At 52.2% G+C, this 25,432-nt stretch overlaps 1 protein-coding gene across 2 annotated transcripts in view; it reads left to right on the forward strand.

The window, feature by feature from the left end:
* Positions 1–25,432, forward strand: part of LOC100681081 (connector enhancer of kinase suppressor of ras 2-like) — a 72,523-nt gene extending 47,091 nt beyond the window's left edge. Inside the window, exons 6-12 of one of the 2 annotated variants that reach the window (XM_029067725.2) lie at positions 9–82; positions 6,412–6,483; positions 16,051–16,121; positions 16,653–16,756; positions 18,876–19,320; positions 21,553–21,755; positions 23,422–25,432. In XM_029067725.2, the coding sequence (XP_028923558.2) occupies positions 9–82; positions 6,412–6,483; positions 16,051–16,121; positions 16,653–16,756; positions 18,876–19,320; positions 21,553–21,755; positions 23,422–23,646 (1,194 nt within the window). In that variant the 3' untranslated portion in view covers positions 23,647–25,432. The remainder of the gene's footprint in view (positions 1–8; positions 83–6,411; positions 6,484–16,050; positions 16,122–16,652; positions 16,757–18,875; positions 19,321–21,552; positions 21,756–23,421) is intronic. The other variant, XM_029067726.2, reaches the window with a different exon arrangement.

Consider the following 25,432-nt stretch of genomic DNA (forward strand, 5'->3'; position numbering starts at 1 on the left):
CTCTGCAGGATGAAAAAGCAGAAGGGTTCATCAGCCTGCCCGAATTCAGGATCGACCGAGCGGTGGAGTGCAGGAGGAAACAGTGAGTAGCTCCCGCCTCCGGGATGAACTATCCTGCATGGGAGGGGAGGAGGCTATGGAGAATGGGGAGAATGAAGTGGCCACGGGAGAGTCTCGTCTGCCCTATCTCCACTCTGATTGATGGAATCAGCCGATGAGAGCCGGGGTTGGCTCACTGGGGTTGCCATGGAGGAAGCCCAGCTGGCTCTTTCTGTCTCCAGCCCTGGGCCCTGCGATCACTGGGACCAGAGACCGTGTGGACCGTGTCCATCCTGGTGGCCCCTTCCCAGCTACTCCCCGCTCCTACTGACCCCTTCTCCAGTCACTCACACCCCAATTGCCAGGAAAAGTGTTGGCCCCCAGGCCGGCCCTACTCCGAATCCATCCCTGAATCCGCCCTAAAGCCCACACTCCTCTTCACCACTCCAGCAGTAGCAGCATCTGAGTCAGATAGAAGGAGGAAGACAACATGAGTCCCCGCTTCTGGCCTGGAACGCCCTCCCTCTTCATATTTAACAGACAGTTATTCTCCCCCACCTTCAAAGCCTTCTTGAAGGCACATCTCCTCCGAGAGGTCTTCCCTGATTAAGCCCTCATTTCCTTTTCTCCCACTCCCTTCTCTGTCACTCTGACTTGCTCCCTTCATTCAACCCCACCCCTCAGTCCCACAGCACTTATGTCCATATCCATCATTTATTAATTTATATTCATGTCTTTCTTCCCCTTTAGACTGTAAAGTCATTGTGGGAAGGGAATTTGTCTGTTATATTGTACTACCCCCAAGAGCGTAATAAGATTGATAGATACTTACTGAGCGCTTACTGCGTGCCGAGCACTGTACTAAGCTCTGGGGAGAGTCCAGTACAACTAAGTTGGTGGACACGTTTCCTACCCACAGTGAGCTTAGTCTCCACTGAAACCCCACGGGGTGCCCTGGTATAAGCAGCCCTGCGGGAAATTGAAGGCCGCTGCCAAGACCTGGGAACAGACGTGGATCCTGAGCGGATCGCGGCTCTCCCAAACTCCCAGAGCAATGCCCTGCACACAGTAGATGCCTAAGAAATACTAATGATGGATTGATGGATTGATTGATAGACCACGGGGCAGGGAATCAGCATGGCTTAGTGGAAAAAGCATGGGCCTGGGAGTCAGAGGTCGTAGGTTCTAATCCCTGTTCCGCCGCTTGTCTGCTGTGTGATTTTGGGCAAGTCACTTAACTTTTCTGTGCCTCAGTTACCTCATCTGTAAAATAGGGATTGAGACCGTGAGCCCCATGTGGGACAACCTGATTACCTTGTATTTACCTCAGCACTTAGAACAGTGATTGGCACATAGTCAGCACTTAACAAATACCAAAATTATTATTATTAGCCAAAGCCTAGCTTGGATGCTTTTTTATTATTATTGTTAATTGTTGAGAGCTTGCTATGTTCCAGACACTGTTCTAAGTGTTGGGGTTGAACACAGTCCCTGTCCCTCATGGGGCTCGCAGTCTTAATCCCCATTTTACAGATGAGGGAACTGAGTCCAGAGAAGTGAAGTGACTTGCCCGAGGTCACACCGCAGGCGTCTATATTTATACATATCTATTGTTCTATTTTTATTAATGATGTGCATATATCTCTAGTTCTGTTTATCTATTTTGATGGTAGTGATGCCTCCCTACTTGTTTTGTTTTGTCGTCTGTCTCCCCCTTCTAGACAGTGAGCCCGTAGTTGGGTAGGGATTGTCTCTATCTGTTGCCGAATTGTACTTTCCAAGCACTTAGTACAGTGCTCTGCACACAGTAAGCGCTCAATAAATACCACTGAATAAATGAATGAAAGTGGCCGAGTTAGAATTAGAACCCCGATCCTTCTGACTCTCAGGCCCGTGCTTTATCCACTAAGCCACCCTGCTTCTCCAGAGGAGGGACGGGCAGAAAGGGAGTGACCGTATATGACAGTTCTTGGGAGGGAGAATCTGGCTGTGCTCACTTGGCTCACACAGTCAAGCCGGAAAGAAAGTGGCTTGGGGCCTCCGAGGGCTTCACTGTGAGCATGGAATGTGTCTGTTTATTGTTATACTGTGGTCTCCCAAGTGCTTAGTACAGAGCTCTGCACACAATAAGCATTCAATAAGTACTACTGACTGTCCGACCACCGTGGCTCAGTGGCAAGAGCACGGGCTAGGGAGTCAGAGATCGTGGGTTCTAATCCCGACTCCGTCACTTATCAGCTTTGGAGTCAGAGGTCATGGGTTCGAATCCCGACTCGGCCACTTGTCAGCTGTGTGACTTTGGGCAAGTTACTGAACTTCTCGGTGCCTCAGTGACCTCATCTGTAAAATGGGGATTAAGACTGTGAGCCCCACGTGGGACAACCTGATTCCCCTGTGTCTACCCCAGCGCTTAGAACAGTGCTCGACACATAGTAAGCGCTTAACAAATGCCAACATTATTATTATTCTCTGTGCTTCAGTTTCCTCATCAGGAAAATGGGGATTCAAACTGTGAGCCCCACATGGGACAACTTGATTACCTTGTATCTACCAAGCGCTTAGAACAGTGCTTGCCACATAGTAGGCACTTAACAAATACCAAATTATTATCGTTATTATTATTATTATCATTATTAAATCTAGACTTGAGGGGGAGACCAGCGCCGCAAACCCAAGCTGAGCCCTGCCACCTAGTGGCCATTACGGGATTGCTGTTGTCTTCCAATGGATTTAGGGGGATGGGGGGGCTTCTTAGGGGTATTTGTTAATAATAATAATAATAATGTTGGTATTTGTTAAGCGCTTACTACGTGCAGAGCACTGTTCTAAGCGCTGGGGGAGATACAGGGGAATGAGGTTGTCCCACGTGAGGCTCACAGTCTTCATTCCCATTTTAAAGATGAGGGAACTGAGGCACAGAGAAGTGAAGTGACTTGCCCACAGTCACACAGCAGTACTTATTCATTCATTCAATCGTATTTATTGAGCTCTTACTGTGTGCAGAGCACTGTACTAATGAAATTTACAATTCGGCAACAGAGAGAGACAATCCCTGCCCAACAACGGGCTCATGCCAGGCACTGCACTAAGCGCTGAGCTAGATAGAAGCTAATCAGGTTGGACACGGTCTCTGTCCCACATGGGGCTCACGGCCTTAATCCCCATTTTACAGATGAAGTCGTTGAGGCACAGGGAAGTGAAGTCACTGGCTCAAGGTCACACAGGAGACAAGTGGAGAAGCAGGGATTAGAACCCAGGTCCTCCTGACTCCAGGGCCCTTGCTCTATCCACCAGGCCCCGCCGCTTCTCATTGCTTGATTGGTTGATGTATTGATTCCATCCCCAGCGTTATTATTTTGGCACATAGTAAACACTTGACAGATACCAGAATCATTATTATTATTACTATTATTACAGATGAGCTAACTGAGGAACAGAAATGAAGTGACTTACCTCAGGTCACACAGCAGAGAAGTAGAGGAGCCGGGCGTAGAACCAAGCGCTTAAGACAGTGCTCTGCACACAGTAAGCGCTCAATAAATACAATGAATGCATGCGTGAATGAATGAACCCAGGTCCTTCTGACTCCCAAGCCCGAGCTCTGTACCTTAGGCCATGGGGTATCCCCGATAATAATAAAAACGATTTCCATTATTATTCATTATTATCACTGCTGTTGTGTTATGAAACTGACTTAGTCCTTGGGTCAAGCAGTGGGCTTAGCCCCAGCGTAGAAAGAAGATGAATTGGGACAGACCCAATCCTATTTGGGGACTAGGGTTGAAGAGATTCTTCAGGTCTGTTGTGATAAGCAAGCTATGTAACCAGTAGTAGAACAGTAATAACTGTATTTTGTGCGTCCGTACACTGCACTGATTCAATCGATAATATTCACTAAGGCTTTGGGAAAGTACGACAGAAGAGACAAATTCCCTGTCTTTAAGGAGCGTATATTCTCCCAGGGAAACCGACCCCAAAATATTTACAAATACAATAATTAGAATAAGCAATTGTATGTACAGTTGAATAAACATATGCAAGTGCGGAGCATAGGAATAAGTATTAGAGGTGGGTGGTCAGATGATATCATTTAGAATGTTGGAGATGAATTGGGGAAAGCTCTTTGGAGTATGTGAGATTTTAGAAGGCTTTTGAACAAGCAGAGAACCAATAAGAATAGAACCATTTACTGGAAAATATGCCCCTCAAATTTGCTATTCTATGAATCCAATATTAATGCTTATTACAGCCCCAGTTTTTGTCTGTGGCTAGATCGAATTTGCTGATTATCAAAATGGCAATGCCCCGTGGATCCTCTGACTGCTCCAGCAAATTGGAAGGGTGCTGTAACATTCTCAATTGGAATTAGTGCATTCTGGGGCTTCTGTTTATCTTCAATAAGGTATCCACCCATTTGGTTTCTAATGAAGTCTACAGTGCTTAAAATAACATCTGGCACATAGTAAGCACTTAACAAATGCCATAAAAAAAGTCCCTGTCCCACCCGGGGCTCCCAGTTTAAGGAGGAGAGAAAAGAAGAGCTTAGAATAGTGGTTCATTGCTTAGAAAAGTGCTCCAGTGCTTAGAACAGTGCTTTGCACATAGTAAATGCTTAACAAATGCCAATATTATTATTATTAAGGAATCCTATCCCCATTTTACAGATGGGGAAAATGTCTAGGGCCAGTCTCTCAAAGTGGACCGGCCCACCAGGAATCTGGAAGCATAGTTGGCAACTGGGCAGCAGAGACCACCGTGGCTACTGCCAGAGCCCACCATCTGCTGGGTCTCAGGCTACCGCACGGCATCAACACCAAATTGTGGCCACTGGGTCAGCATATCAAAAACTCCTCACCTTCAGGTGGCCGTGGGTTGCGCCCCTGACTGCCCATTCACTCATTGCACTCGGTGCCCCAAACACGACGGGCGAGGACCCAAGAACGCAAACAGCGACGTGCCAACTACCGGCCCTAGAATCAGCTCCTCCGCACAGGGCCTCCGGCCTAAAGATTCAGGAGCAAGACTCATACAATGTTCTCCATTTTTTAAAATGTTTTTCTGAGGCATTTACTATGTGTCAAACACTGTTCTAAGCCCTGGGGTAGATTCACGTTAATCAAATTGGACACAGTCCCCGTCCCACATGGTGCTCATAACCTAAGTAGGAGAGAGAATGGGTATTGAATCCCCGTTTTATAGTTGAGGAAACTGAGGCATAGAGAAATGACTTGCCCACAGTCACACAGGAAGCATTTGGCAGAGCCAGGACTAGAACCCAGATCCTCTGACTCCTAGGCCCGTGTTCTTTCCACTAGCCCACGCTGCTTCCTCAGTCAATCAAGAGTATTTATGGAGCTCTGGCTGGGTGCTGGCTCTGGTAGGGAGAATCCCACCACCATCGCCGACATCCCTGGATGCTACATAAAGCATCCCTCATGGACCTCTATAGAAACACAAAGAACTTCCCCATTGTGTGGAGCAGGAGCTCATTAGTAATAGTAATAATAGTACTTTTTAAGTGCTTAACTATGTGCCAAGCATTGTTCTGTGGTCTGGAGAAGCAGTGTGGCTTAGTGGAAAGAGCACAGGCTTGGGAATTAGAGGTCGTGGGTTCTACACCTGGATCTGCCATTTGTCATCTGTGTGACTTTGGGCAAGTCACTTACTCCTCTGTGCCTCAGTTACCTCATCTGTAAAATGGGGATTAAAACTGTGAGCCCCACATGGGACAACCTGATTACCTTGTATCTCCCCAGTGCTTAGAAGAGTGCTTGGCACATAGTAAGCGCTTAACAATCACCATCATTATTCTAGCACTTAGTACAGTGCCGGGCGCATAGTAAGCACTTAACAAATACCATCATTATTATTACGGTCTGGGGTAGATACAAGCTAATCAGGTTGGACATCGTCCCTCTCCCACATGGAGCTCAGAGTCTAAGTAAGAGGGAATAGGATTTAATCCCCACTTTACAGATGAGGTAACTGAGACACAGTGGAGTGAAGTGCCCAAGGTCACACAGCAGACACGCAGCAGAGCCGCATTAGAACTCATGCCTTCTGACTCCCAGGCCCATGCTCTTTCCACTAGGCCACACGGCTTCTCAATCCATGGTTTTTACTGAGCATTTAGTTGGGGTGTGAGAGTTCCAGATGGCACTGTAGCAAGAAAGAGATGACATCTCGTCTCTGCTCCGTGTCCTTGGAGAGGAGCTATCGGTAGCGGGAAAGTGATTCAGTTCCATCGCCGTGGAGGGCAGCACTTCCCCCGGCTGAAATCTCTCACTCCTTGGAAGCTCAGAATTCCCCTCATGAGCAGAAAACGTTTGGAGGCAGGAAACCTGATCATTCTGCTCTCTCCCTCCTTTGCAGTGCCTTCAAAGCGTGTCACCCCAAAATTAAGAGCTTCTACTTTGCCACGGACTGCCTGGAGGAGATGAACCGGTAAGCTCCGATCGGTCGGTGGATCCGTCGCACGCGATCCGTCCGTCCGTCCCTCTGTCCGTCCTGCAGGGGCGATGTGTAGGTCTGTGGCGGGGCCGCCCCCCTAAAGAAGAAGCCCTTGGTGGTCCTTCTTGAAGTCCAGCCTCTGGACATCTGGGCCCTCAGATTCTCCGGGCTCCCGCAGGTCTCCCAGCCCAGATTCGGGCCGAGGCCAGCAAGGAGCAGCAGGGTAGGGGCCAATGTTGACGGTGTCGAAGGGAAGTGATGCTGTCACGTTGGATGGGGCTGAGTGGAGCTGGGGAGACTGGGGTCTTCTCCGCAGAGCCCGGACCCCCACGCTCTCACTACAGCCAAGCATGCAGAGGGTCCCCCAGTGGGGTCTGCCTCCAGGGAAAGGACATTCAGAAGAGGACAGGGTGGCACGGGTGGAATGTGCCCCTGGGTGATACCCTCTGGACCTCAGCCACGGTGACCCGGTCTGTCTGTGGGTATCCACATCTGGGGGTTGAGAGACCTGGCCAGGTGGTGCTATGGCTGGGAGGGTCTTATCCCTGCTGGACTTCAGAGGGGAGAATCCACGGCCCCCGACTCCTGGGGCCAAAGCCGGGGGCAGGTTGTGGGGGAGGCCGTAGTCACGGTGATTGATGTGTGGGGGTGGGATGGATGCCAGGCTCCGGGTGGGAAGGAGTTGGAGGGAGCAGTCGGGAATGGGAGGGCAGGCAGATGGGCTCCGATGACATTCTGGCTAGGGTTCGGCCCTTGGGAAAATACAGTTGAAGTCCAAGATGCCTTCCTGCCCACAGGGAGCTTCCATTATAATAATGTTGGTATTTGTTAAGCGCTTACTATGTGCCGAGCACTGTTCTAAGCGCTGGGGTAGACATAGGGGAATCAGGTTGTCCCACGTGGGGCTCACAGTCTTAATCCCCATTTTACAGATGAGGGAACTGAGGCACAGAGAAGTTAAGTGACTTGCCCACAGTCACACAGCCGACAAGTGGCAGAGCTGGGATTCGAACTCATGAGCCCTGAGTCCAAAGCCCATGCTCTACTGTGCCTGGTCAGCCAGGAAATGGGGGAAGTGGGAGGAGCCCAGCACCCTGCTGGCCCGATTGGCAGCCCTTGGTGTTTTTCTGCCCCGCTTTCCATCGTTGCCCACCCCACCATCATCCTAGAGACCCTCAGACACCTGCCAGTGGCATGGGCCGGGCTGATAAGCTACACTTGGCTCCTTCCCCGCCCAGCCCACCCAGTCAGCCGTCAATCCCGCAGACCCTCAAACTAATCAGGAGGCTTGCCTGAGTCCCCAGTCCCATGAGCAGGAATCCCTGCCCTTTGGTTTTCAGCCCACCTGGGAAATGGGGCCCAAACAACCAGTGGCCAATGGTTGGGGTGAAAACGAGGCTCACAAAACTCCATCTGCCTCCACATCTCCTCCAAGAGGCCTTCCCTGATTAAACCCTCTTTTTCCTTCTCTTCTACTCCCTTTTGCATCGCGCTAACTTGCTCCCTATTTTCATCCCCCCCTCCCAGCAGCACTTACGTCTATATCCATAATTTATATTATTGTCTGTCTCCCCTCTACCACCATAAGCTCGTTGTGGGCAGGGAATATGTCTGTGATATTATTATAGTGTACGCTCCCCAAGCACTTAGTATAGAGCTTTTCACTCAGTAAGGTCTCAATGAATACGACTGACTGACTGACTCGGCTGGCCACCGAACGCTCCGCAGAACACGGTGGGCTTGTCTGAGCTGATGTGGCTCCCTGGCACCCTCCCCGACACACTCTAACACACATGAACCTACGCATGCAAACACCGACATGCATCTTCACACACTCACATGCCCACACCCTCCCAGATGCCCTTCAGCTGGTGAATCGTCCCCCCTGTCTTGCTTGTCTCAGGCCGACGTGGCTCCTCAAGACTAATGCCGACCCCCTCTGGGCTGTAAGCTTTTTGTCGGCGGGGAATGTGACCGTTACATTTTTATATCACACTCTCCCAAGCACTTAGTACACTGCTCTGCACACAATAAGTGCTCAGTAAATTGACTGACTGATTGCCCCATCGTCCGGTCAGAGCTTCCCGCCAGCATTTGTGTTCTGAGACACAAACTGCTAATGAAATAAAAGAACAAACTCCTCAGCCACTCGTGGGTCGAATGTCGATGAGATACCGGTGACTCACACCCACTTCCCAATGCATCACATCCAGTAGATAGAAGTTTCTGCCTTTGGGACCCACGCGGGTCCCCAGGAAGCTTTGCCAGCTGGTCCCTGACAGCCCTCCATGTTCATCCCGACCGTTTTCCGTGGAGAAGGAAGGCTAGGTTATGAGACCCAGGATTCTCCCAGAACCTCCCAGTTCATTCCAGTCAGAGGGAAAAGTGGCTGGTTGCTACTGTTCTCAATCCCCCTCTAGATTGTAAACTTGTTGTGGAAAGGGAGTGTGGCTGTTATAGGGTTATAGTCTACTCTTCCAAGTGCTTAGTACAGTGCTCTGCACACAGTAAGTGCTCAACAAATAAGATTGGCTGATTAAATTAAAAGCAGCCAGGACTCAGACACGTGGCCCCCTTCCCAAAGCAGGAAGGAGGGGAAAGGTTCTCCTCCCTCGTCCCACAGACATCCTACAGAAGCAGGGTGAGCATTAGGCTGGCGATTGAGCACTCCAATAAAAGGGATTTCAGCAGAGTCTTTGGGGAAGGAAGTTCTAGGAAGTGAGCACTAGAAAGTCCAACTCAGCATGGAGGGGACATGGCTATGATTCTGATTTCTTTTCTCCCCCCACTTTCCCATCTACCACTGAAATAAGCATGAGAAATAGCATGGCCTAGTGGAATGAGCATGAGCCTGAAAGTCAGAGGACCTGGGTTCTAATCCCAGCTTGTCACTTCACTTCTTTGTGTCTCTGTGGGGATTAAGACTGCGAGCCCCACGTGGGACAGTCATTCATTCATTCAATTGCATTCACTGAGCGCTTACTATGTGCAGAGCACTGTACTAAGTGCTTGGCATGGACAATTCAGCTACAGTTAGAGACAATCCCTGCCCAACAACGGGCTCGCGGTCTAAACGGGGGAGACAGACAATAAAACCAAACAAGTGGTCAGGCAACAGGCACAGGGACTGGGTTCAACCTGATTGGCTTTTCTCTATCCCAGGACTTAGAACGGTGCTTGACACACAGTATGCGCTAACCAAATACCATTAATCATAACAATGGTATTATTATTATTATCATCAAGACGCCCGCACCAGGAGAGAGTAAATGGACCTGGCTGGTTCAACTACTGTCACTCGGCTGGCAAATCAAAGTCAAGAAGGGGCATGTTCCGGTGGCTAGAGCCCAGGCCTGAGAGTCAGAGGACCCAGGTTCAGATCCCGCTTCTGCCACTTGCCTGCCGTGTGACCTCGGGCAAGCCACTTGACTTCTCTGAGCTTCGGTTTCCTCATCTGTAAAATGGGAATGAAATACCTGTTTTTCCCTCCACCCTTAGACTGTGAGCCTCCAAGTGGGACAGGGACTGTGTCCGACCGGATGGCATCGCATCTACCCCAACGCTTAGCACAGTGCTTGCACATAGTAAGTGCTTAACAAATACCACCATTATCATTATTATTATTATCATTATCATTAAGTAGACCTGGCAAGGGCTGAGAGGAGTAGCATTCCATTGGCAGAGATTCCAAACAAAACCGAGATTCACACCCCTCTCCCCAGAGGGATTTTGCTTATCAAGAGGCAGCCCCAGTGGTAGACAAGGGAGGAAAAAAATCTGCTGCTCTGAGCTCATTAGCAGGGATTTGTTTATTCACTGGTGCCTGCCTGAAAAGCCAGAGAAGCAGCCTGGCCTAGTAAATAGAGCGCGGGCCTGGAAGTCAGAAGTATTCTAATGCTGACTCTACCACTTGTCTGATGGGTGACCTTGGACAAGTCACTTCACTTCTCTGGGCCTCAGTTACCTCATCTGTAAGATGGGGATGAAGACTGTGAGCCCTGTATGGGACAGAGACGGCATCTATCCTGACCGTCTTGTATCTACCCTAGCGCTTAGTACAGTGTTTTGGTCCAGATTGGCACTCCTCCCCTGAATTAGAGGACCTGTGGTTTTTACCAGTTTCTCCACAGTGGAAATGTGTTTTTCCTAGGAGCGCTCCATCCAGGCTCACGTTGAACACGGTCCCTGCCCCACACAGGGATCAGTTTTCATCCCGATTTCACAGATGCAGTAACCGAGGCCCAGAGAAGTGAAGCGACTTGACCAAGATCACACAGCAGACAAGCGACGGAGCCGACATTAGAACCCAGGTCCTCCTGACTCCCAGGGCCGGGCTCTCTCCACTAGGTCACGGTGCTTCTCCACTAGGCCTCACTCACTGCCCGTGTAATGATAGTGGTGCTGTGCCTACATTATCTGTAAAGAGCAGTCAAGTGAAAGTCTCAGAAAAGCAGAAACATCAGGATCACACAGGAAGTTAGATATGCAGTCATCCTTTCTCTTCGGAGAAGTGACACGGATGGTGAAGTTGAGTTCTGAGTGTTTGTGTGTGCCTGGAAAAGTCAAAGCAGATCACAGGGCCCAAACCTAGCCACACCAAACACCCAGAAAAGAAGGTCTGGGTTGTGCTGCCGTGTTAGATGTCCATAGACCCCGGGACTATTTTCAGTTTTACCTCTTTGTCTCTGGCTCCCGACATGACTCTTCTGCTCTGTCCAACAAAAGGGAGTCAGATTTCCTGAGGGCAGGGCTTGTGTCTACCTGCTCAGTTGTACTGTGCTCTCCCAAGCCCTTGTACAATGATCCTCCCACTGTAAATGCTCAGTAAAAACCACTGATTGAGTCACTTTAAACTGCCAGGGGTTCGGATGGCAGAGGAGGTCATGGGGGCTTCCCCGTCAAATAGCCTCCTTCATTCCTTTTCTCCCTGCCTGGTGGAACCTATCAATCCGGAGTATTTATTGAGCACTTACTGTTTGCAGAGTACTATACTAAGCACCCAATGCAATACAGTTGGAAGACGTTCCCTGTCCACAAGGAGTTTCTAGTCTGGAAGGGGAGACAGACATTTTCCCTTGTTTTTGTTTTATTCGGTGCTAGAAAGGAGGATTCTAGAGGTAGCCATCCAGCCCCCTAAGTAAGTTTGGGGTTGAGGTCAGGGAGTGAGGGAGACTCTCAATCAGTCAATAACATTTATTTAGTGCCTGCGGGGTGCAGAGCGCAGTACTGAGCACTTGGGAGAGCCCAGAGGACGTGGAAGACATAACCTCCCAGTCTCCTTTCTCTTCCTACTCCAATCCATTTTTCACTCTGCTGTTCAGATCATTTTTCTACAGATATGTTCAGGACATGTCACCCCACGCCACAGAAAACTCCAGCGATTGCCCATCCACTTCCACATCAAACATAAACTCCTCACTATTGGCTTTAAATCACTCCACCACCTTGCCCCCTCCTACCTCACCTTACTATTCTCCTTCTACAACCCAGTCTGTATACTTTGCTCCTCTAATACTGATCTTCTCGCTGTGCCTCGATCTCACCTATCTGGCCACCGACCCCTAGCCCACATCCTGTCTCTGGTCTGTAACACCATCCCTCTTAAAAACCGACTGACACTTTCCCCCTCTTCCAAGATATATTGAAGTCACATCTCCAAGAAGCCTTCCCGGACTAAGCCCCGTCTTTCCTCTTCTCCCACTCCCTTCTGTGTCGCCCTGACTTGCTCCCTTGATTCTTCCCCCATCCCAGCCCCACAGCACTTATGTACACATCTGTCATTTATTTATTTGTATCAATGTCTGCCTCCCCCCGACTAGACTATAAGCCCCTTGTGGGCAGGGAATATATCTGTTTATTGTTGTATTGTACTCTCCCAAGAATTTAGTACAGTCCTCTGCACACAGTAAGCGCTCAATAAATACGACTGAATGATTGAATGAATCCCTGCCCTCAAGAAACTTACAATCGAGTGGGAGTTTACCGTCAAGCTGTGTGATTCCATCTTAAATTATTGCTCCCGGCCTCTTCTGGTGGGCAGATGTTGACGTCCCTCCTCCAGAGCTGAGCATCCGGGCACGACCTGATGTTTCTCTTTGTTCTCTCTGTTGAGCATTGGGCTCGGGAAACAGGCAGAAGGTGCAGGACTGGGGAGATTTATGGAGTTGTCTTCAAACCACCCGTGTGGAATTAATCGATTGTAAGCAGTATAAACTTGGATGCACTGTGTAGCTTCAAAAAAAAAAAAGGTCCTTTGTGAGACCGTGACAGCTGTGGGAAGTAGATGTAGGCAGCACCGTGTTCTCTCTGGTAATTAAAAAGGAATATGGCGGGTTCATCTAGGCTGTGGGGACTGGCACCACCTGATGCCGCTGAGTTGGAGAGGGGAGGGAGCCTTGCGTGGCCCAAGAGTCACCAGTCAATAATCAGTAGTATTTATTGATCACTTACCGTGTGCAGAGCACCATACTAAGCACCTGGGAGAGCACAAGGTAACAATATAAGGCAGTTATAATATAACGGTCAGTCTGGAACCAGCCCGGCCCTTCCTACTCTGGAGGTACTGTTGATTGCCCACGTTTGCTATGAATGAGGAGGGGCCTTCCTAGATTGTAAACTCCTTCAGGGCAGGAACTGTGTCTACTGATACTATTGCACTGTCCCAGTTGCCCGGTCCAGGGTGCCCAGTGCTCGGCATTTATCAGTCAGTCACGTCCAGGGTGCCCAGTGCTCGGCATTTATCAGTCAGTCATATTTATTGAGCCTTTACTGTGTGCAGAGCGTTCATTTCATTCATTCATTCGATCCTGTTTATTGAGGGCTTAATGGGTGCAGAGCACAGTACTAAGCACTTGGGAGAATACAGTCTAAGGGTTGGTAAACACGATGCCTGCCCAAAATGAGCCTAGGGTCTAGAGCGGGAGACGGACATTAATCTAATCAATCAATAAAATATGGATGTGGACTTAAGTGCTGTGGGCTGTGGGAGAGGTGAATAAAGGGAGCAAATCCAAGAGCAAGGGCAGGGAATGGGAGAAGAGGAAGAAGGGGAAGGCCTCTTGGAAGAGATGAACTTTGAATAAGGCTTTGAAAGTGCGGAGAGTGATGGCCTGTCGGATATGAAGAGGGAGGGTATTTCAGGCCAGAAGCGGGACGTGAGCAAGGTGTCGGCGGCAAGATACAGTGAGAAGATCGGTATTAGAGGAGCGAAGTGTGTGGGCTGGGTTGTAGAAGGAAGGCAGTGAAGCGAGGTAGGAGAGGGCTAGCTGATTGATGCTTTAAAGCCGACAGTGAGGAGTTTTTCTTTGAAGCGGAGGTGGATGGGCAACCGCTGGAGGTTCTTGAAGATTGGAGTTTCTTGGGCAATACTGTGGGACGGGTCGATTGGCAACAGATGTCACTCCAGCAGTTGCCGTGAGGAGAGGGGCTTTGATTTTCGTGACTGTCTTCCCCTCTAGACTGCAAACTCGTTATGGGCAGGAAATGTGTCTGCTAATTCGGTTGTACTCTACTCTCCCAAGCACTTAGAACAGTGCTCTGCCCCTAATAAGCAGTCAGCAGATACCATTGATTGATTGATTGATTGAAGGGTGTGTGGCCTGGGGCCCTGGTTTTCTGGCCTTGACTTTCTGGGTAATAGCACACTGAGAAGAAATGATTAACCCCATCTGAGCACTCAACTTTTCAAATGAAACTTTTCAAATACAACTCTTTAGCCTGTCAACAACTCAAAGGCTGTATAAAATATGAACCCAGTAATAACTGAGGTACTGAGTTCATATGTGCTGAGCACTGGGGTAGATAAAAGATCATCAGTTCGGATTCGGTCCCTGGCCCACACGGGAGTTCACATTCTAAGTAGGAGGGAGGAGAACAGGTATTTAATCCACATTTTGCAGATGAGGAAACCGAAGCCCAGAGCAGTTAAGTGACATGCCTGAGGTCACCCAGCAGGCAAGTGGTGCTTAGTATGGTGCTTTGTACACAGTAAGTGCTCTGTAGATACGATTGATATAAGCAGCGTGGCTCAGTGTAAAGAGCATGGGCTTGGGAGTCAGAGGTCGTGGGTTCTAATCCCGGCTCCGTGTTTTATCAGCTGTGTGACCTTGGGCAAGTCACTTCACTTCTCTGTGCCTCAATTACCTCATCTGTAGAAGGGGGAGTAAGACTGTGAGCCCCACATGGGACAACCTGATTTTCTTGTATCTACCCCAGTGCTTAGAACTGTGCTTGGCATATGGTAAGTGCTTAACAAATGCCATTATTATTATTATTATTATTATTATTATTCTTAATGGCAAAGCCGGGATTAGAAGTCCTTCGACTTCCCGGCCTGTGCCATTCCCACTCAAAGATGCTGCTTCTCCCCCTGAATCCGGGGGAGGGGTGGGACGAGATATTCAAGATATTAGTAGCATTTACCATGCACGTTCCTCATTAGAGCAGAAGCTCCTCCTGGGCAAGGAAATATGTTGTTTGCTTGCATTTGTGGCTTGAGCGGTCTGGTAGCATCCAGGTCTCTACTGGATAGTTAACTTGGGCCTTGGTACAAGAAGTTCCTTTTCCACTGATTCCCTGGGCAGTGCATGCTCTAAGTGTCCCCGTGATGTCACCGTGCTCCTGATGTCAGGCACGTGACAGGGAAAGGAAGAATGCATGCAGGGCGACCAAGCAAGTGGAAATAAGTATTCTGTGACATTTCTGTCATTCCGGCGTTTCTTCTTTCGCTCCTTGTTTTCGCTCTCATCTCTCTCCGTATTTCCCTTTTCTACATTCTAATGAAGTGGATTAGAGCTGAGCGGTGGAAGCGGGGGGGGGAGGGGGGGGACCCTGCCCCAAATCAGCTTCTCTTGTTCGTTTCCGGGTGTTTTCGAAAGCGGAACAAGAGAGCTGATTCAAGGCCAATGCTCCCCTACCCCAGGCACCATCCGTCCCGCTTTCCCCTAATCAGCAGAGATGCGGCAGAGAGGACAAATGTTCATTTCTGCGAGTCAGCCATTGAGTATTGGAGTCAACAAGGCGCCGAAATAGTTTCCGTTCTCCCGGTGCTGCCGGAGCCAAATTACAGCTATCCCGGCTGGTGTTTTCTAAGGGAGCGGAGGCTGGGCCTTTCAACCGGAGGAGCCCCTTTCTGAGCTCAGAAGCCGAACTGTTCGTCGTCCTCGCCCCACGTCTGTGGCCTGAAGCCCCATATGGGGATTGAAGATGTGTTAGATGCCAGCTTCCTTTGATCTCAAAGGGAGAAGGTGTTTATGCAACTTCTATCGGTGTCAAATCACGAACTCCGATAGCTTTCATCTCGGAGACTGGGTGACCTCGCTGCCGTTTTGAGATTTTTTTCCACCTGCCACCCTGGTACCGTGGTTCCACGCCTACCCCGAGAAGGGCCTGAGCCTCTTATGGGGGGACTCTTCCCTCCGTGTCAGTCGGTCATCCGGCGGTGTATATCGGGCGCCTCCTGGGTGCAGACCACTGTGCTAAGCGCTTGTGCTTAGCTCCTCCTGTCCCGGGCCTCGCAGCGGACTGAGTGTCGTCCCTTTCTTCCTCTTCTCGTGTTTCCAGGTGGATGAACCGCCTGGGGCTGGCGGCCATCGGCTACACCCCCGAAGACAAGGATGTCCGGCCTGATGAAGGTAGAGAGCAGAGCTTATAATGATAATAATAAAAATAATGGCATTTGTTAAGCGCTTACTATGTGCCGAGCACTGTTCTAAGCATTGGGGTAGAAACAAGGTAATCAGGCTGTCCCACGTGGGGCTCACTGTTTTAATCCCCATTTTACAGAGGAGGTAAATGAGGCACAGAGAAGTTAAGCGAGCTGCCCAGGGCCACAAAACAGACAAGTGGCAGAGCCAGAATTAGAACCCGTGTCATCTGTCTCCCAAGCCCATGCTCTTTCCACTAAGCCACGCTGATTCTCTCCGGGGATCCGGGAGAGAGAGCACTTGGGCCTGGAGGCCCAGGGTGGGCCAGGGCTGAGCTGGCCTCAATCATCTTGGGCCCGGAAGGCTAGAGAGAGAGAGAGCCCCCCCTCCCTCCCGCCCCGGAGCCCGGGGTCCCCAGCAACCCAGCATTCCCCTTCCCAGAAGTGGCAACCCTTGACTCCCCCCAGGACGCCCGCCTTGAGGAGAGACGCCTCACCCCAGAACTGGGTCCTCTCTCAGCAGATTACTGGAGCGAAAGTGATCAGGACGACATGGACGGCTCGTTGACCCTGAAGCACGAGGGGCCCCCCGCCCAGGGCGGTGCTAACCACCAGATCCCCTCCGTGAGTACAACCCCCCGCCACCATCACCCCACCCCCAGCCGAGGCCCAGGATGTGTTTGTGTGGCCTGACGAGGAGGGACTCGAGACATTTCCTCACCAGGCGAGGGGCCGCCATTTCCGGCGGGTGGCCTGAGGGAGAGGCCGTCAGTCAGTCGTATTCACCGAGGGTGTGCAAAGCAGTGTACTAAGTGCTTGGGAGCGTACGATAATAATAATAATGGTATCTAAGTGCTTACGATGTGCAAGGCACTCTACTAAGCGCTGGGACGGATACAAGCAAACCAAGTTGGACACAGTCCCTGTCCCACATGGGGATCACAGTCTTGATCCCCATTTTACAGATGAGGTAACCGAGAAACAGAGAAGTGAAGTGACTTGCCCATAGTCACACAGCGGCCAAGTGGCGGAGCCGGGATGAGAACCCAGAACCTTCTGACTCCCAGGCTCCATGTACTAGGCCACGGTGCTTCTCTCATATATAATAGTTTAACAGATACATTTTCTGCCCACAGTGAGCTGACAGTCTTGAGGGGGAAACAGACATTAATAGAAAGAAATAAATTACAGTACAAAAGTGCCGTGGGGCTGGGAGGGGGGCTGAATAAAGGGAGCAAGTTAGGGTGACAGAGATGGAAGTTGAGGAGAAGGATAAGAGGTTTAGTCAGGGAAGGCCTCTCAGAAGAGGTGTGCCTTCAAGAGGAAGACTCACCCGCCAAACTAGTGCACAGCCCGGCTGTGGAGAAACTCAGTGCCAGCCCCGAAGAAAGCTGTTCTGCCTCGTGCTGCTTTCTGGCCGGGTTTTACGTTGTGGGAACAGTGTCGTGTGACCCAGGCCTGGTCCCAGGCAGACCTGACCCCAGACAGGCCCAAGAGTTCTAAGTCCATCAGTCAAACAATAGAATTTTTTGCACACTTTTTTTAATGGTATTTGCTAAGCGCTTACTCTGTGTCTGACACTCTACTAAGTGCTGAGGTGGATATAAGCTAATCAGGATGGACCCAATCAATGTCCCACATGGAGCTCCCATTCTTAATCCCCATTTTACGGATGAGGTAACTGCGGCACAGAAGTCACCCAGCAGACCAGTGGCGGAGCCGGGATTAGAACCCGGGTCCTTCCGATTCCCAGGATGGTGCTCTATCCACTAGGCTACGCTGCTACTGTGCGCTAAACTCTCCCGCCGAGAACCATCCCAGCCAGTGACGCAGTTCGGAATCGTAGCTTCCCCGGCAGTCTCTGCACCGATCTCCTTGGGGGAGAGTTTTCTTCTGTTCCCACTGCATTTCTTCCTTTTTTTTTCCTTTCTTTTTTATTGTTTTCTTTCTTTTTTGAGCAAAGGGCACAGCGTTCAGGATTTAGGGCCGGTGGTAAGAGACCGGGTACAGTGCTGTTGCTTAATCTCTCTTTCTCAGCGCAGCTAGGCCTGTTCTCTATTTTTCTTTCAGATTTTTCTCCAGCGGGATTGACATGACCCTGACCCAACCCGAACCAAAGCCAGAATGACAGAGGCCAAACAGCATCACATGGGTGAAGTTCAGACTGGTTCTCACCCATGTGATGTTGTTCTATCAACTGGGACACAGGTTAAGCCCCTCCCTTTCTGGTTTGTTTTTGCTTTTGAGGTTTTTTTGGTTTTTCTTTTTTTTTGGTTTTGTTTTTGGTTTTTTTTTTCCACTTTTCTTTTTGGCCTCTCTCCGTTGGTTTGTTTTTGATTCCAGTGACCCAGTAGCTGAGCAGAATCGCTTGGTGTTTTTGGTTCAGGGGGTGGCCCGTGGTCCCCAACTGCTTTTTCCGTGCGTTTTTCCTGCTCGTTTTGGCTAGAGCGATCTGACCCTGGAAGGGAGAGAAAAATCAGTGTCAGTTTCCTCAGGGGTGGCGGCGGGCGGGGACAGGTGTCTTCCTCGTCCTGTAGGTCTCAGGGCGCACCTGGGGCACAGGAGGCAGCCGGGATCGGCGTGGGGAGGGGGAACGGATGACACGGGAAAGAGATGAGGTGGCGGCGGCTCTCCATACCGGCTTTTATCGACGCCGTCGCTCGTAGCTCCGTCCAGATGGCGGAGAGGCCCGTGGGTGCTCCCTCGGCCCGGAACTCAGTGGCCGCCCTCTGTTCCCTCCTAGGTGACTTCCTCCTCCGCACCCTTCCCCGAGTCCGGGCCCAGACGGCATTTCTCCAGCGAGTCGGCCTACAGCCAGAGGTCTGCCGAGGAGGCCCGCCCGTCCTGCCGGGAGAGGCGCTCATGGCAGGACCTCATCGAGACTCCCCTGACCAGCACCGGCCTGCACTTCCTGCAGACGGTGCCCGCCGAGGCAGGCGGAGGCTCCCCGGACCAGCGGCGGCAGGCCACGCTGCCCATCCAGAGGCAGCCCGCCCGCGAGCGGGACGGGCCCTTCCCGCTGCTCGGGGGCCAGCGTGGATCCGGCTGCGACCAGGCCCGGGCCCAGAAGCCACGCAGCCAGAGCCTCCCGCGGAACCGAGACGTGGCGGGCCAGGGCCGGGGGCCAGTCTCCCCACGGCCGACCGACCGGTCACCCCTCCTGGAGACGGACGGCTGCGGTCCGGAAGGTGAGAGGGGGTCCTGGCGCCGAGGCACGTGCCGGCCGCTACAGGGAGCGGAAGGCCCGTGATGGGGAACGCTGGGTGGGCGGCACCGGGAACACCGGGTGGAGAGGGGCGCTGACAGCCCGTGAGGACCTGGGCTCCCACTGCCACCCGCAAGCTACGTTGCTCCCTATCAGGGCAGAGGAAGGCTACCAGCCCTTCTGAGTCTGTTGCCCATAAGGATCTGTTGGAGAAGTAGCGAGGCTTAGTGGAAAGAGCCCGGGCGTGGGAGTCAGAAGTCGTGGGTTCTAATCCCGGCTCTGCCGTTCATCAGCTGTGTGTGTGACCTTGGGCAAGTCGCTTAACGACTCTATGCTTCAGTTACCTCATCTGTTAAAATGGGGATTAAGATTGTGAGCCCCAGGTGGGACAACCTGGTACCTTGTATCTACCCCAGTGTTAGGACAGTGCTTGGCACATAGTAAGCGCTTAACAAATATCATCATCGTTGCCAGTCCCTTTTCCCCCTTTTTGGATTTTAGATGGCTAGTCCCCCAGGAGACAGGGACAGGGACAAGGGATTCCAGTTCAATCAATCCATCAATCCTATTTATTGAGCACTGACTGAGTTCAGATCACTGTATTAAGTGCTTGGGGGAGTACGGTAGAAAAGAACTGGTAGAGACATTCCCTGCCCACTATGAGTTTAGAGTCTAGAGGGAGAGACAGACATTTATATTAATCAGTCAATCAATCAATGATATTTATTGAGTGCTTACTTCATGCAGAGCGTTCTACAAGACAATAGAATTAGCAGATACTCTCCCTGGCCATAATGAACTTCCATTCTAGATGGATAAGGACATAAGTGCTGTGGGGCTGAGGGATGAGGGAGCAAATCCTAGTGAAGGCTGACGCAGAAGGGAATGGGAGGAGATGAAATGAGGGCTTAGTCAGGGAAGGCCTCTTGGAGGAGATGTGCCTTCATTCATTCACTCAATCATATTTATTGAGCATTTACTGTGTGCAGAGCACTGTACTAAGCGCTTAGCACTGTACTCCAAAAGGCTTTGAAGGTGGGGAGGGTGATAGTCAGTCAGATATGAAGAGGGAGGGCGTTCCAAGCCAGATGCGAGAAGCGGATGAGAGGTCAGTGGCGAGATAGACAAGTTCTAGGTACAGTAATTAGATTGGCATTAGAGGAGCTAAGTACACGGTCTGGGTTGTAGAAGGAGAGCAGCAAGGAAGGATAGGAGGTAGCCAGGTGATTGAGTGCTTTATCAGGGGGTTGCATACTAGAGGGGTGTTCTAGGGGTGTGCAGAACACTGTACTAAGCACTTGGGAGAGTACAACAGAATTAGCAGACATTCCCTCCCCAAAACGAGCTTGCAGTCAGAGAGGATTTTTCTCTGAAAGCATGACGGGACCCCAAGACGGCGTTACCAAGGCACTTGTAGGGGGTTGACAGGGGAGAGAGATGCGCTGCCCCTCTTTCAGGCAGACCCCATCGCTTCTCTGGACCACAACGTTCTGTACGTACAGCGGAGATGGACGATAGACTACCCTTGGTCGTCCGTTCATCTGCCCAAGGGGTAGTGAGCGGGCCTTGCTTAGTTCTCCCAGCCTCATTCACAAGAATTTACTGAGCTCCCACTGTGGGCAAAGCAGTCGGTCAGTCCACTGTATTCACTGAGCACTTACTGTGGGCAGAGCATTGTACTAAGTCCTCGGGAGAGTACAGAATAACGGTTCAACAGACACACTCCCTGCCCACCACGAGCTTATGGTCTAGAGGGGGAGACAGACACGAATATAGATAAAATTAGAGATATGGATGTAAGTGCTGTGAGGCCAGGAGGGGGGATGAATAAAGGGAGCAAGTCAGGGTGACACAGATGGGAGTGGGAGAAGAGGAAAGGAGAGACTAAACAGAGAAGGCCTCTTGGAGACGTGCCTTCAATAAGCCTGAAGGTGGGGGAGAGAAAATTTGAAAAGATTTTGAGAGAAAACAGAAGGTGGGGGAGAGAAAATTTCGGTCGGATATGAGGAGGGAGGAAGTTTCAGGCCAGAGGGAGGATGTGGGAGAGGGGTCAGTGGTGAGATAGACAAGATCAAGGAACTAGAGGAGTTCCAGGCAGAGAGCTGTCGGTCAGGCCCCGTGGGAGTGGACAGCGGCTCTGTGTTGGCCTGGGTCCCTGAGTTCTCAGGGCGCGGGCCGGCGGGGGGGGCGAGCTGAGCGTCAGCCTGTGTTCCAGCGCCGTCCCAGGAGAGCCGGGAGAGCAGCCCCGACGGGCTGAGGGAGCTGTACCAGTCCTTGGAGCAGGCCAGCGTGTCGGCCTTCGGCGAGCAGCGGCCCTCCACCAGGCAGGAGTTCCGCAGCTCCTTCGTCAAGAGGTGCAACGACCCGGTCGTCAATGAGAAGCTGCACCGCATCCGCATGCTCAAGAGCACGCTGAAGGTAAGCCGGCCCGGGGTGGCGGCTCCCCCACAGGCCTGGGACCCCAGACCAGGCTCCCACGGTGGGGGGCGGCCGGCGGCCGAGGGCCAGCCGCCACGGGAACCGGACCCGCTGTTGGACGGCTGACCGGGGCAAGTGGCCACATCAGTCTTGGGTCCATGAGCCAACGAGCCAATCCGTGTCAGGTTTGCCCCTCATTCAGTCAGTCGTATTTATTGAACGCTTACTGCGTGCAGAACACTGCACTAAGCACTTGGGAGAATCCAAAAGTTTGACCAAGTGGACAGAGCCCGGGCCTGGGATTCAGAAGGACCTGAATGCTAATCCCAGCTCCACCATTTGTCTGTTGTGTGACCTTGAGCAAGTCACTTTACTTCTCTAGACCTCAGTTACCTCATCTGTAAAAGGAGAATTGAGGCTGTGAGCCCCAGTGGGACAGGGACTGTGCCCAACCAATTTGCTTGTATCCACTCCAGCATTTAGAATAGTTACTGACACATAGTAAGCGCTTACCAAAGGCCGTTTTTAAAAAAAAAATAACGTAACAGACACATTCCCTGTCCACAGTGACAATTGCAGTCTTTTCTACTTAGCCTGCTGCCGACTGGGAGAACTCCCCTAAGTGCAGTAATAATAATAATAGTTGTCTTTGTTTGGCATTTACTTTGTGACAAGCACTGTACTAAGCGCTGGGGTAGATCCAAGATCAACAGGTCTGACACAGTCCCTGTCCCTGTTTCATATGGGGCTCACAGTCCTGCCCCTCTAGAGTCCCAAGACAAGTAGCACTGTCGAGTGGACAGAGGGCCTGGGTTCTAATCCCGGCTCCACCACTTGTCTGCTGGGTGACCTTGGGTAGGTCACTTCACTTCTCTGTGCCTCGGGAACCTCACCTGTAAAATGGGAATGAAGACTGTGAGCCCCATGTGGGACTTGGCCTGTGTAATAATAATAATAATTATGCTATTTGTTAAGCGCTTACTATGTGCAGAGCCCTGTTCTAAGCACTGGGGGAGATACAGGATAATCAGATTGATCCACATGGGGTTCACATTTTTTAATCCCCATTTTTGCAGATGAGGTAACTGAGGCACAGAAAAGTTAGGTGACTAGCCCAAGGTCACACAGCAGACAAGTGGCGGAGCCGGGATTAGAACTCACGCCCTGACTCCCAAGCCCAGGCTCTTTCTACTAAGCCACACTGCTTCTCGTAGGGAAGGAAGGATGTAAGAGCTCAGGCCCCATCCAACTTGATTAGCTTCTAAATACCCCGGTGCTTAGCAGGGTGCCTGGCACATAGTAAATGCTTAAAATATGCCACAAAAATTAAAAAAGAATTAATCGATGAAGAGGTTTAAGAAGGACTTACTCTGTGCCCAGCCTTGGAATGGAGGCAGCAGAGGATATACAGATGAGACCCAATCCTTGCTCCACCTGGGATTCACAATCCGAACGGGAGGCAGAGCTGGGATCTTTTCCCCAGCATTCAGAGGGGGAAACTGAGGCCCAGAGAAGTCCGGCGAACCGTTGCAGGTCACGCAGCAGATTAGGGCTAGAGCCGGCCCTTGAACCCGGGGCTGCTACAGCACCGAACCCGACAGGGTGGGTCGTGGGGTTAGGATTCCCCAGTCTTGAAAGAAGGCGGGTCTCCTTGGTCCCCTGACAGGCAAAAGAAGGGGACCTGACCGTCATCAACCACCTCCTGGAGGACTCCACCCTGACGGCCAAGAAGTTCAAAGAGTGGAAGCTCAAGAACTATGAGTTCTTCCTGGACCTCTGTGAGTTCAACGCCGGCCCGGCTCCCGCCGAGGGGCCCTCGGAGCGGCCGTCCTCCCCTCCACCCCCGCCGACGCTGACTCACACACACTCGTTCATTGAGACGCACGTCTGACCCGGCCTCGTTGGGGCCCGCCGCTCCGGGGCCCGCCAGGCCCCACGCCACAGACGTTCGAGGAGCCGGACCCGGGGGGACGAGGACGAGAGGGGAGCCGCATGGCGTCGCGGCCTGCTGTCTGAAGCATCACCTGAGGAGCCGGGGCCGTTCCCCCAGGAGTTCTCTCCTGCCACTCTGTCCCTCCAAAGCGCGTCCGGCTCGGCCTGAAGACAGCCTAGGGAGGAAGCGGGAGACCTCTGAGGTATTTTTCTCTCTCCCCCTCGGCGATGGTGGAAAGGCCCCCAGATGGATGAAAAATACACCTTCTTCCCTACCTAGAACAAAGGCCCGTGGCGGGTGGGGAGGAGGGTTGGGGAGGGGAGGCCTACGGGCCGACCGTCCCCATCCCGCCCGTGCGACCACTGGCGTCTTCTCCCCAGAAGCCCACGGGCCCCTGTCCTGGGGTCACGTGGCTCTCCGGCCCTGCGCCGCTCCGAGGAGCTGAGCAGCCGGTGGTCAGGGTCAGAGCTGCCCGTGTAGTGTGCCTTACTGAGGTGGGTGACTTTTGCGGTGGGGCAGCAGGCCAGGCCTCAGGCCCCGGGTACCCAGCAGGCTCCTGGGAAAGAAGGGGAGGGGGCGAGGGGAGAATCTCTCCATTCTCTCCCCCAACTCAACCTGGGCCCAGGACGTGGGGACAGAGTTGGGATGGTGGCAAGGGAGGGGGCATGGGGCAAAGGGGAGGGAGGTGGGGGAGGAAACGGCGGCATCGTCCCCCCTCACCCCCGACACCTATAGCTTTGCAATTCCCCAGCCCTCAGGGGCAGCCCCGAACCTCCCCCGCTCTCCTCCCTTTCCCCCCGATGCCCTTACCGGTGCCATCCGGCGACCCCGAGCCGACAGGCCGTCTGGGTCGGGATTGGCAGTCGTGAGCAGGTGCTACCCCCTCTCCCCTCCGCCACCCACTCTTTGCTGGAAAAGTGCCACCCACCTCCCAGAACGAGAGCCCCCTCGCCTTCAAGAGACATTCCCGGGATGTTCCCGGGATGTTCCCAAGGCGTTCCCAGGAGAGCGGCCCAGGAGAACTGGGCTGGGACTGCCGCCGAGGAAGGTGGGGCCCTTCTTCAGGCCACCGACAAAATCCAGAGCCACTGTGAAGGCAGCCCCTCCCCACCCCTCGGGTCCCTCCTCTGACCCGAGGTGGGCATTTAGGGGTCCTTGAGGTGCAGACCCCCAGCCCACTGGACCCGAAGAGGAGGGTCATGCCACTTCCCCCGACCCCTCTGGGTCCCCGCCACGGGAGCGAGGGCTCCGGAGAGGGCGGGCCCTCGAAACAGGTCACCGGAGGGGCCGGGGCGGCGCGAGGCCCGTGAGGAGAAGTACTTGCCACCCTAGCCCAGTGACGCCCGCGTCCCATGGCTCCTCCTCTCCCTGCCCTTCCACGCGCACCGTGAAACAAGCAGCTGTCTCAGCGGTCCATTTCTCTCTCTCTCGCCCCAGTCGGCATCACCGCCTCGGATATAGTTCTCCACGAGAATGATATTATCTGGGGAGAGACGCTACTCTCCCCTCCCACAAGGGGTTCTGGGCATCCAGCGACCTAGAGGCAGTCGCTCCGCGGTCATCGTCAATCCGTCATCGTCCCATCATCCCGGTCATTCTGGCCAGCGGAGGGCAGGTGGGAAGGGGGCACGTACTGCTATCACAGAGAGGCTACTCCTCGCCACCAACTTCACTCAGATCGAAGCTGAGGTTCCCGGGCAATCAGGCAGGCAAATCACGAACCTGAATATATTTACTATGTGAA

This window comes from Ornithorhynchus anatinus, chromosome 6 (assembly GCF_004115215.2).
Source record: "Ornithorhynchus anatinus isolate Pmale09 chromosome 6, mOrnAna1.pri.v4, whole genome shotgun sequence".
NCBI lineage: Eukaryota > Metazoa > Chordata > Mammalia > Monotremata > Ornithorhynchidae > Ornithorhynchus > Ornithorhynchus anatinus.